The sequence below is a fragment of the Colias philodice genome, chromosome 14 (genome assembly GCF_061535455.1).
Source record: "Colias philodice isolate Cphi_HAF_F1 chromosome 14, ilColPhil1 Martin Lab GWU primary, whole genome shotgun sequence".
NCBI classification, from domain to species: Eukaryota; Metazoa; Arthropoda; class Insecta; order Lepidoptera; family Pieridae; genus Colias; species Colias philodice.
Genome location: NC_143099.1, coordinates 6,604,209 through 6,617,344, shown reverse-complemented (window position 1 = coordinate 6,617,344; position 13,136 = coordinate 6,604,209). Strand labels below are relative to the sequence as shown.

Genomic DNA, 13,136 nt, shown 5'->3' with positions numbered 1-13,136 from the left:
GGTTTGGCCTTTTCTACTGTTTAAAGATTAATAATATTACCAATATCAAAGAATAGGTACGTTATAGGTAATATTCCATATCGTAATAATGAATATTGTGTTAGAATAAAAGTGATATTTCGTCCTTCGCGTAAGGTTAATTAAAATTTCATAACATATGTAATTAAATTGTGTGCTATGCTTTTGTTGCGGTTTATTAGTTAGGTTAATTGGCATAAAATGAGGCGTTTTACTTCATAATTTGTTTATGTATCTACCTAAATACTAAATAAACAGTATTTAAAAATATTTTTTCTTTTCCTTTACATTTAATTAAAAGTTTCGTATATATAAAATTTTATTTAATAATAACTAATCTTGTAAAACCTGCTGATCTTATTTTCTTTTTTTTTATTCAATTGATAATTTTTATAACAGTAAGTATGAAACTATCTACAAGACTATTAGTGTTTAGTATTTTAGTAGTTGTAATTTAAAATATTTCATAAAATAGCTTCTAAGAATTCAATTATCAAAAACGAATTCACAATAAGAGCTATAATGGTTCCAATACAAAAATGAAAGACCTCTCATGTCGTCTCAAGGTTCATACAATATTTTTGTGCATCGCGTTTTAACTATTTGACCTATGCTGTAGGTTTTAGAGCATAATTTATTATTGATTGAAGACTTTATTTCGTAATGTGTGGGTGAATTGTTATGACTTGTGTAATATCTTTATGATGGTTTTGATTGCAAAATTGGTTTAACGCGAGGAATGTTTAAGAAGTAAATTGAAAATTTTGTAAGTAGTACATAATATTTATAATGCAATAATTAAGTTTTTTTTAAGAAATCTTTACAGTTTATTAAATTTAGATTATCATATAATTATTTAGATGTATATTTAAATTAGCTGCGCTCCTGATGGGTATCACTTACGGTCAAAAACAAGAGACAAAGCTTGATAATCTGGTAAACAAGATGCTACTTTTCATTAAAATTTAATCAGTAGCTCTGACATGATTGAGTATCAAACACGAAAACTTTGGCAATTATCATAATATTACAATTCTGGATAGATATATTTTTAGCAAAACCTGCTAGACAACATTATAAGTATCTAGTTAGTAAGATTTATGATACAGGTACTTTTTTCGAAAACATATATATTTAGTTACTCTTGTAGATATGCATCCATTTTTATTTTTACTTTATTAGTCAGGAGTTGAAACAAAAATTGGTTCAATTATTGATTTTTATTTTGTTTTGTTTATTGAAAGCCGAATTATCAAATAAAACAATAAGTACTTATTTACTAAGGTTTACTTAATAGCAAATGACTAAGTACTTAATTGTAATTGCTATGACTAATGCGTGTAAAACACGAGACAAAAGTGGCTAGGTATCTACTCAATTATTAGTCGACTCTATTGTTTTAACAAAATCGATATTTTAGAAACAAAATACGTTAAAATGCATGCAATTTTACGATTGTATAGATATACATGGATAGGTTTTAAGTAAAAAAAAATCTAACAACAATCAACATTCAGATTTGATGGAAAAAACATTGGCCTCCTTTTTTGTCGGTCGTGTAAGTGTAAAAATAAATCTGTATTATTCGTCCAGTCTCATTACTGTATCGTAAAAAAGTTGGTGTCGTGTTTTCATTCCAATAATAACTGTCTTTGATTAGTTTGAAATAAGTATTTTATTAAGAAAACCCATTTCAATAAAAAAAAAGTCTTGGTTTTCCTATGGACCGTAACATGACCGTATCATTTAAACGCTCATGTGGACCTATGATGTTCTGTAAATGAATTTGAATTTATTTAGGTCTTCACAAATGCCCTTGTAATATCTCGTATCTGCAAAATAAGGCCAATATTATAAACAAGTCGTTCAACTTAAATACAGAGTTAAACAATTTACACATCCGCATTTTCCTGAAACTACTCTATAAGCTTTTTAAACGGAACATAAAATGCTCAATATAATATTTTTATCATCTAGAGGTAAAATACTCAACGAAAATTGTATGACTAATACATATATTAAGGGAAGTTTTTACAAAATTGCATCGATGAGTATTATAATATGTATAAAATATTTTAACGCGAAACCAACGCGTTTTATTATGAAATTAAAAACTTTTTTTACCTAAATTGACTTTATGGCTTTACTTTTTAAAGTTACAATGTATAATTATTAGCAATCGTATAGACGAGTAAAAAAGCAGGTTCGTGTAGACTAATAGAGTAACAATGCGTATCTATAAATGAGAGCTAAAGTAAGTGTTCATATTATAATTATGGTTTGGAGATATTCCTTGTAAGGCCCATGTACTCTAGCAAGGCCAAAAATTGACCTTCAAAGTTCAAAGGAAGCCTTCTATGGTCCACCCACCTTATTTATTACATATGTAGAAAATTATGCATAGAACTTTTTGTTTGTTATTTACGACTAGTTTTAATTCATAGCGCCATATTTTGGTAGATTTTGTTTAGGTTATCAACATCGGTGACCATAAAGAAGGCAATAAAACCCGACATTAGTAGACAAAGTAAGGCTTTTTCATATTCAGGAATATACTTATGTCGCTTAGCATAAATTCACGATGTGAACTTGCTCAGTTCCAGATGAAGGAAGTTAGTTTGTGCTGAGTTTTCTGAAATAGTGTAACAGTGAATTTACACCAAACGAGCGAATGCTCATTCTTACCCAGTAATTATTTATTTTAATACGAGTTTTTGTTTACACTAAAAGATCACGAAATATACAAAGGTTGCTCTAGCTCTAGCTCTATGTTCGTTTGATGTAAATGCACCGTTACGTCAACGATATTTTTGGTCATCTAATAAAACAAAATTAGGAACTATTAAAGATAATCATGCGTAAAAAAATCTTATTACAACTTTTTTACTCTTCAATCGTTGTTGGAGAACATAACATTTATCTGGTAGGTATATCCTCAGAGATTAGAAACCTTTTGTTTTATTCATCTTGAGAAAATCAATATGTATTTCTTGTACCCATATTTCCAAGACATCGTGTTTGGCTTTACTTCTATTGAATGAATGAATGAATGAATGAATGAAAAATACTTTATTGTACACCATATAGGACAATTTTAAACACATAATAACCTTATATACAGAGGGTGGCCTTATCGCTGACAGCGATCTCTGCCAGGCAACCCAATTGACTAGGACAAATGCTGAGTATGGTGGACAGTGGTGCATAATAAATTAAAATTAAAGATTTTATTATAATAATATTATGTACTACAAATCTTCTATTGTGTAGACTGTAGAGCAAAAATAAAGAATTGTTTTCTCTGTTAATATTTTAAAACGAAGAACTAAACGTTTTGAATCATTTAAAATAATGATATTCCTGAATGTAATATATTTATACAAGCGTACATGATTACATATGTACATATTACATATGTATGGGTATAATACCTATCTTATTACATACATGCCCTGAAAGTAAGTAAAAGCATGTTAAACAATGATAAAAATCCTGATGGAAATCCTAAAATCCACCGTGAAATGAGTTGTCAGTTATATTTCAAAGAGAACCGCTGTGTAAGTATCAGGTTACATTTATTTTTTAAATAAATAACGGTAGAAATAAATGATGACTTAATTATAAAAATATATTCGAGGAATAGATTTACTCGGGTAGCTAGAATTAATAAATTGTTTAAAATAGTGAGAATGTTTGGATCTATGTTTGTTATTAATCATCCTCGCAAAAACCACTGTTTTATTATACAGACTTTTGCACAGATAGGTACCTATTATATTATAGTTTCATACCTAATTGATTTATGTTTTGAATGCTATACCATTACTTTTATATTTTACAATTTTTTTAAATCAATAATTGTAAAGAACTGAGTCTGTGTACAGTTTATTAATAATGTAATAATTTGCGTTTTTTGTGGTTTTGTCCAATTTCGGATGGAATTTCCGGTGAGGCTTTTTGAAAAATCTTTTGACAGTTAGATAATAAGAATGCTGTGTTAATTTTAACTTTAAATAATACGAGTCCAGAGTCAGAGTCAGAGTGTACTATGAAACTATTTATGAAAAACATTTTCCGTTGTGATTATTTTTGATTTTTCAGTCCCTTTGAACACTTAACTTTTACAAATATTTTAAAACCGAAATTGCCATTATCGAGTTCTAGCCAGACAAATAAACAGCAGTAATTTTTGGTTTATACGTAGATTATTAATTATTGATCTGTAATCTTGTGACAAATTAAAATATATCTCTCTATCTTTCATGTTAGTTAATTTGTCGAACTTTTACCTGCTTTTTGTATAAATATATTTACCTAAATATTTATGAGAATTTTATAATATGTATTACGTTATCCAGGACATTAGTCACGTGTTAGTCAAAGCGTATTTTTATATTACCTGTCTATTATTTATGATATCCTGTTACAATTTTATTAAATTTTAATTAGTAATTAGGTGTAATATTAAAGTAAATTACAAAAATTAGCAATTAAATAGATATTAATGTACAGAAAACAGAAATCATAATCCTATATATAATTCAATGCTTTTAAAAGTTTTGAAATTAAAAATAATTAATAAATATTATTCATGGTAAATGTTTCAAAATAACCCACTCTCTTTAAAGGACTTGTTTTCAATGCCACGATAAATTTTAAAACTATAAATAAATAATAAAGACATTTTGGAAAATTATTAACATCTTGGAAAAATACTTCAAATTATTGTATTGTCTACGAGGACAAACCTCGATAAATCCTTGGGCCAAGCCAATTTTTTAACCTACAATACAAAATATATGATTTTAGTCAAAAACCCATTTATCTGTCCAAGGAAAACTACAACATTTAACTTAACGGTCAAATATCTCTATCTCCAAACGTGTGGGACCTCCCCGGTTCATATTATGTATAATGAAGGTACCTATTTTATAGCATTGTTTGAATCATTAATGTCAAATAAAATTAAACAAGTAAATGATCGTAAAGCGGAAAGGAATTTATGACGTCATAATCGTCCAAGAGAAAAACTGTTACCTTTTTTTCGGTCCAATGCTTTTGTCCGATTTATTTATGTCATTTGAATTCACAAGATATACCTACATACGTCTTGTTTATAATTAAATGTATTTTAAGTTAATTTTTAATCCGCATGTTGGCGCGTTCCCGGAAAACCACTAATGACTAAACTGAGATTAATGAAACTTCACTTCACTTGACTTTATACAATCGAAGAGTTAAGCCCACGAATTAATTTCTAATTTAATTACTTGATCAACCCTTATAAAGATGAACAAGGGAAAAGCAATTTGTGTGAAGATCAAATTTCGCACGATAACATGGAATGTTTAGGAGCGAAACCGCGGGCGAGGAGCTAGTTTATATTAAGTATAAGCTTATTGTTAAATATCTGTCTGTTATAATAAGAATAACAGACATAAAATTATTATTTTTCTTGTTATTGAGTCAGATGATTTATTAAATAACGGTATACCTAGTTCATAAAACTAATAAGTTTCCAAAAATATGCAAATGTAAATATTATTGATAGACCTTGAAAAATAATTCATATTATTTAATCTTTATTGCATCTCAACATTTAAATGATGAGTTGTTATGCAAATTATGCATCACACATCTCTGCTCCTTAATAATAAATGCCCATTAAAATGTTTTATTATCTCAATAATGTACGCGATTTGATTTAATTCTTACGGTATTTTAGTGCCACATTTGAATGGCCACTTCTTAAATCTCGTACTTGAGAAATTAATGACACGGCTGTCATTACACAGGGGATTATTCTCAAACTCGTACCTTTTATGCTTAATCAAACGTTGAGTGGGCCGCTGTTTGTCAAGTAAACTTCATTAGAAATCTTATATTAAATTCTCGTGTCACAATGTTAGTCTGCATACTCCTCCGAAACGGGTGGACCGATTCTCATGAAATTTTCTGTGCATATCGGGTAAGTCTGAGAATCGGCCAACATCTATTTTTCATATGTACCACGGGCGAAGCCGGGGCGGACCGCTAGTATAATTATAAAAATCTCTCTCATGATCAAATATTTTACTCCGCCAGAGAAATAACTAATATCCCCAGCAAACACGAGGTATTTGTTTCTAAAGTGTGTTTATTTATCTAATGCTGTAAATAAAATCGAATTGTTTTTGGGAGCATTCCTTTGTGTGGCCTGTTAAAATGTTAAAGCGAGTCGCCAATAAAAGTGTCAACAATTATAATATTATCTCTATAAATAGGCACTTACATTTCACGTTTTTAGTACCTTAGTAATAAGCGAGCAAAACAATACATTGAACATTATTGTAGGTATGAGACTATGCCGGTAGTAAAATAGAGCTTCTGGCAAAAACGAAAGAGCATTTTTAATATGCAAATTAATTAAAAGTCGCTATATATTGAAATAACAAGTATTTAGTTACAGAAAGTAATTATACTTCCGGCTACATAAATAAATTCGGAACATTTATTATCGAATGATAGCATAATATAACCCTTCTTAAACTCGCAAAGGTTATTGACTGCACTCAAAAACCTTATCAACGAGACTTATGTGTAGATTTTTATGCAAATGTTATTTTATTTATTTAAACCCATCCGTTTAACAAAACAATGACGGAAATACTTTTGTACGTATTTTCTTAAAAGAAAATTGTTTTAGGACTAATTTGGAATTTCGAGAGGATGTATGCACATAATGATAAGTAGGTACCTATGCATTTTCCTCTAAAATATCAAGTATGTAGTAATGTATAGAAAAAAGAATTCGTTGGTTTTCAACATACCTAATCTTGATAATTATTATTTACAGTATTAACTGTAAGTGACTTATATTCCAGATATATTTCACAGCAGATTGGTTGCTTACCTAACTCTTAATATAAAAGTGTAGTACTTTTCTTAAATTTGAAACATTTATGAATATGTTCTGAAATAACGTGTCTCACTTTCTGAGATTCTGGCATAATTCCATCAAGTTTTCATCATAGACTTGGAAATTATATTGGTAAGTATCCACTTTTTCATAATTACTAATAATTACAATTTGCTCTATCAAATTTATTTACAACTAAGGTAAGTAGGATATAATAATTATAAACAAAGTATAAATCTGTAAAATTTCGACTTTACCAATGAAGTTGAAATGTAGGGTACTCTTAAAAAAAGATCACAGCGAGATGAAACAATATTATTTATTTTACAAAAGAATCAAAATACTTCAAAGGCCCTTCAAGAATGCTTCCTTTGGCAGTACTTTGGCAGCCGCTCTTATATTGTGCACGACTGTTACATACGCCTTTTCGACGATCGTAGTAAAGATCTTCTTATAATTTTCATCTCTGTGCGATCCCCAGTATACCTTTTCTTCTTTTAAGTTGGTAGCTGGAAATGGTAAAAAGTGATATTTATTTAAAAATGAATGATGTAAACAATAACGTTTTCATTGGGGAATACTATAAAGTCAAGCCCAGGGCTCCATCGGCTTTGTCTAAAACTGAATGTAGTATCTAAAATTTAGAACCTTCTTCGATTTGCGTCGTGGTAAAGAACTACGCATACATAGGGACATTTTGTTTAATACTATGTATATAATGAATAATTATAGCACTGTTCTAACATTGTTACATTTCAACGACATCACGAGAACAATGGTCTGTTTTAGTATGATTGTGTAGATATAGGTAGAGAGGACATTATTGCAACTATAAGCTTGGCTAGATTGCGGTGAACATCATACGCATAATATACGCAGGTCTTACATCAAAACTGACTCTAATTACCTTCTTTGATGTCCTTTACTAATTCAGGGTTCAACTGCAAATCAAGATCACCAATAGGTTCACAGGTAATCGTCTCTGGACCCAGTACGAAATGAGATACGCCCTTGTCATCGGTTGTGAAGTCGTAGTTGTACTTGGCTGTACACAACGCCTCTGTGGAATTAATTACACATTGTAAATGATCACATGGAACAGTCAGATCATATTAACGCTTTATTATGGAATAATTGAGGATAATCGATAATAATTATTAAAGGAACGAGCTGTCAACAACATATTACACACACAGGAGTTGGTGACTTGCGTTATTTGATCATTTAGACTAAATTCTTTTATGACAGAGTAAAGAGGACAGCTTCAAAATGTTCAAGATTTAAAATTATATAATAACAAATATAATGAACTATGGCATTAGTTATGATAACAAAAATATTTGTTACGAAATTTATGAAGTCAAAAATGTAATTGATAAGTTCATTTTCTTTAATTAAAATTTGAATTTATAAGCATCAATATGTCCTGAACGTAATCATTAGACGAATCCTTAAAATTCACCGATGAAATGTAATTTTAGCCCTTAACAATGTAATTAAAGGGTAGCAATAATGGTGTCGTTAATACAATTTATACTCACTTCCTTTAATTGAAATTGTTCCCGGTAATGATTTTGCCTTTTTCTTCGCCTCAAGGGTGATGTCCCCAGAAATAACGAGGTCCACCTTTGTTTGCAATTCTACGGCCTTTGTTTCTTTATCTAAGCTGCAATCAAAATGATTCATTAGTTCGATTAATGTTAATATCACATGGACGACACACATGTCTTCATATAATAATATGTAGCAGTAGAAGGTCTATTCTAAGTAACATAGTATTGGGTACATACAAGGTACATAGTAATCAAAGTTCAAACGCGAAATATAGAAAATAACAACTCTTGTCAATAAAGAAGTATGACTCACGTACATTATATATCTACATCCACATCCCAAAATGTATAATTTTGTGACTGCTTATAAATTTATAAGTCTAATTAATTATAATAGGGAATAGGAGTTCAGATGAGTTACTAGCTAATTTGCTGTTACGCTATAATAGTAAACTTTGATGTGGACATGTGGTCAAGCCAATCGTCATACATAATACATATATAAAATGATAGGTACGTATATAATTTGCGCACGCTTGAATTGCTTTAATAAAAAGCTATATATAATAATTTAAATTGGGTGGTTTATGAGACTTGAAATTGAAATGAATTTAATTGGGGATGACGGATCAGTTTATTTTCCATATAAAACAATAAAATGCACTCAATATAACAATAAAATTTTATGGAAATCTTGTCCGATGGTATCGTTCTCTACAGTTTTTGTTATTTTTCCATAATAACACGAGCGCCTGTAACTTTTTATAAATAAAGTTGGTTACAAGCAACATTATTACGAATATGTAGGCGTTGCATTTATACGTACCTAAACATTACAATAAATCAAATGTACCTACCTACTGTAGCATTTTAAATTTTATTAATATTACCTAAGAACTTGTTGATAAGTTATAAATTTTGTTGAATTTATATTTTTGGTTTTATGGCATTCAAATGCTTTATAAATATAAATTTATAAAGAATAGAAAAAATTCGATCACGAGGCGGGACTTGAACCCGCATCCTTCGCGCCATTCCGGGGCGGATGCCTCACCAACTCAGCCACTCGTGACCCGCCCGAGTGATCGAATTTATTCTATTCTTTCAGTTTTATGTGTCTGAAGGGACACACCGCGCGCCATCTATTGAGATGATTAACAACCATTTCAACCAATATGAAGCACTTTTCAGTGAATACAATATTGTAACGATGGAACACGACCTTTTTTGTTGAATTTATATTTTTGGTTTTATGGCATTCAAATGCTTTATAAATATAAATTTATAAAGAATAGAAAAAATTCGATCACGAGGCGGGACTTGAACCCGCATCCTTCGCGCCATTCCGGGGCGGATGCCTCACCAACTCAGCCACTCGTGACCCGCCCGAGTGATCGAATTTATTCTATTCTTTCAGTTTTATGTGTCTGAAGGGACACACCGCGCGCCATCTATTGAGATGAAATGGTTGTTAATCATAATATTAAGAAATAAGTATATTTTATATTTTGCAGAAAATGTAACACTAACCTGAATGCAGATAATTGTTGATTCTTCAATCCAAGCACGGTTAAGTCGTTATAGTGGTTCCACACACCAAGTTCTTCATCAAATAGAATATCCAAAGATGGTATTATTTGTGGATCAATAGGTTTTATATCATACTCGGGAACACCCGCTGCAGTTTTCGATAAAAAGGTTTGTGTCGACTTTCGTAAGCATTCCGTATCGGTTATGTCACATGGTGAGAGAAAAGAGTCTGAAATATACGTAAAATGGTTTGAAATTAAATATTTCAAGGGACAAAATTTAAGGATCTTGTAGTAATTTTGTAAAGAAGCTCTAAAACTTCAATCGAAAAGAAAGATGTGCTACGCGTTAAAATTTAATTGGTAAATTACGCCCTAAACACAAAATACTGTATTAAAAAAGCTCCATCTATTGATCTCATTATGCATTATATTAAGGATTTGTAGGTAATAAAATAATCAAAACTAATATGAAAACTTCGGCTTTAATATCTTATAACGAACTTGATCTACACATTCATTAAATAGTAAATACATTGTAAAAATTCACACTATACAGAAAAAGACCAGTAATATAATTTTAGGGTTCAGAAGCGGTTTGTAGAGCCATATAAAAATTTGCATACTGGCGCGTTTGAATTGGCTGGTAGCTGTCAAAGAGCATTTACGATCTTAATTTATAACACGTTTTATAAAATGATCATCTATAGCTGACCTGTAACCTCATTCTATTTTCGACCTTGACCGCTGAACGTCTGGTGTATAATCAATGACAATTTAACTCCATTGACACCTTACCTATTGAGCGTTTATTGGGCCAATCATTGAAGTTCATTGAGCCTGTTAAACATTTACTGATTGCTTCAAATCTTACAATTTAAGCGGGCGTTGCCGTTGATTGATTGGGGATTTGCATATTTTTATTTTGTTTGGATTTTCCTTATTAAGTTTATTAATTGTAAGATATTAAAATGTAAGAAGATGTAAATTATCATCGGTTTCAGTAATTGATCTGAATTTTAATTGCTTTTCTATACCTATGCTTTTGTATCATGTACTTGCCGAAACGTTTAAACAAGCTGATCGCGATAGCTGATCGGTCACAACAAAAGAATTAACATTCATAAAAAGACATCCACTTGCTGTATATTGGCTAAATGATAACTAATTGATTTGTTTGTTCCGGGTTCTAGTGTTTGGACTAAAAGTTAATTGTCAATAACAGCATCGAATCATGCAGTAAACTTTGTATGAATACCTAGGAGAATACATACATATAGGCACATAACTATACGTAATATAAATAGTAATGCATACGCATAGTACTAAGTATGCATGTAAAAATATGTACCGTATATGAAATTTGAAAGGATAATTAAGTAAGATATTTTCACATCGGTTGTTTTGATATGGATAAAACCACAAAACATATACTAACATGAGAAAGAAAATATAAATTATATTATCTACCTAGTGTAAAAAATAAAAATAAAAACACGCTCTTAACATAAACCCGTGAAATTATTATTGAAAGTTTGAATTAAAAATAAGTTTAAAACCGAGTCTAATATTTTCTGATTTTTTCAGTGTTTTTGAATACAGTTAAGTACTACAGATTCAACATAATATATTTTTTATTCATAAAAACCATAAAAAATCCTTGCTCTATAGCGCAAATATTTCTGTGATTCAAGCCTCTAAACAAGTCAAAATGTTAATGTTGTTTGTTATGTTACGTTAAAATATGATATCCATGATCGGGAATTATTAGTAAATTCCCTGAAGTGTAGAAACAATTCATAAAATGTATTTTTCGAAGAAACACTTTCTGGCGATAATAAAACTTAACTGATAAGAGCTTTAAAATTGCGTGTAAAGGAAATTAATTTACGTTTAATATTATTATCCCATGTGATGATAACCGCGCTTGACCGAAAATTGTTTTAAATCTTTTGATTGCATTTTGTTAAATATATTTTGAGATAACATTTTAGTTGTTCATTCAGAAGCACTTTTGGGAGTGTGAAACATGATTTAAAGTTTGTATATTATAATACCTATATATTTTTGGGATTAGAGTATAAGTATTTCTAAGAATTTAAAAGTTATATCAACTTTAATTAAATCGAGTCGATCGCATAATTTTTTTCCAATTTCTAAAGAATCAATTTAAAAGATACAGTTTATTGTTTTTAATAAGAAATCACGCAGGTGTAGTATTGTAAGTTGTAACGACTTGTAAACTTAAAATAAGTAAAAAAGGGTGAAAGTATAATTCAAATTCTAAGAGTCTTGTTATTTTTATCAATTACTAGTGGAATTGTACTTTTTCATAATATTCTAGTTTAAAATAGTTCTCTTAATGAATTCTAAAAAAATAACACCCACACTATTGATTTCAATTGAAAAACTTAGGTTTTCTTGAAGATATTTTTTTATTCTGAAACCATAAATCGAAAGAGAGGTAAGGTAAGGTTGAAACCCAAAAAAAAGTCGAATTGAAAAACTCCCCTTTTGGAAGTCAGTTGAAAAAGACATTAAGCAACGTTCCCTTTACCACTTATAATTACGTAGAACAATTCAAAGTTCACATTTCCACACCGAGCTTATACAATATTGTTAATCAACATAAACGAATTCCTAGATAAAATAGACAATCATAAGAACTAACGCTATAACTATTCCTATCCATCCTACCTTCGCAAAAAACTGTCAAACAGGACACGAGTAAAACCAACACACGAGCAGACAGCATCTTGGCTTTACGGACCCACTACTGACACGAACGCGGCTGAATAACCCAACTAATCACTTACTTTATATACGTTAGATTACAGCAATGCAAATAATTGTCGTTATTGAGCATTCCGTCACATAGGTCACATATTATCAAGCACGGTAAAGTAAATATCGATAAACGTATAAAATATTGTCACAACTTCGAGATTTTGATGCATGAAAAGAAAGATATTAATTGGTCATACTGTTAGTATGACTATTATTTATTATTTATACTTTGTTGCGATTCCTGATGGAAGCGGATCTTTCTGGTTTTTGCAGTATGCAATTCTTTTGTACACCCCCTTTTATAACTTTATGAAAAATGGTTTAATTGGTAGCAAAGTTCGCAAGATAAAG

The 13,136-nt window shown here is 30.0% G+C and overlaps 1 protein-coding gene across 1 annotated transcript; it reads right to left on the bottom strand.

The window, feature by feature from the left end:
- Positions 1-7,217: 7,217 nt before the first annotated feature.
- LOC149482891 (juvenile hormone-binding protein-like) lies at positions 7,218-12,811 on the bottom strand. The gene is made up of 5 exons (XM_089703688.1): positions 12,696-12,811; positions 10,000-10,228; positions 8,458-8,582; positions 7,824-7,976; positions 7,218-7,425 (listed from the first exon to the last, which is right to left on the bottom strand). The coding sequence occupies exons 1-5, from the start codon at positions 12,751-12,753 to the stop codon at positions 7,262-7,264; spliced, it is 729 nt and encodes a 242-aa protein (XP_089559814.1). The 5' UTR covers positions 12,754-12,811; the 3' UTR covers positions 7,218-7,261.
- Positions 12,812-13,136: the final 325 nt, after the last annotated feature.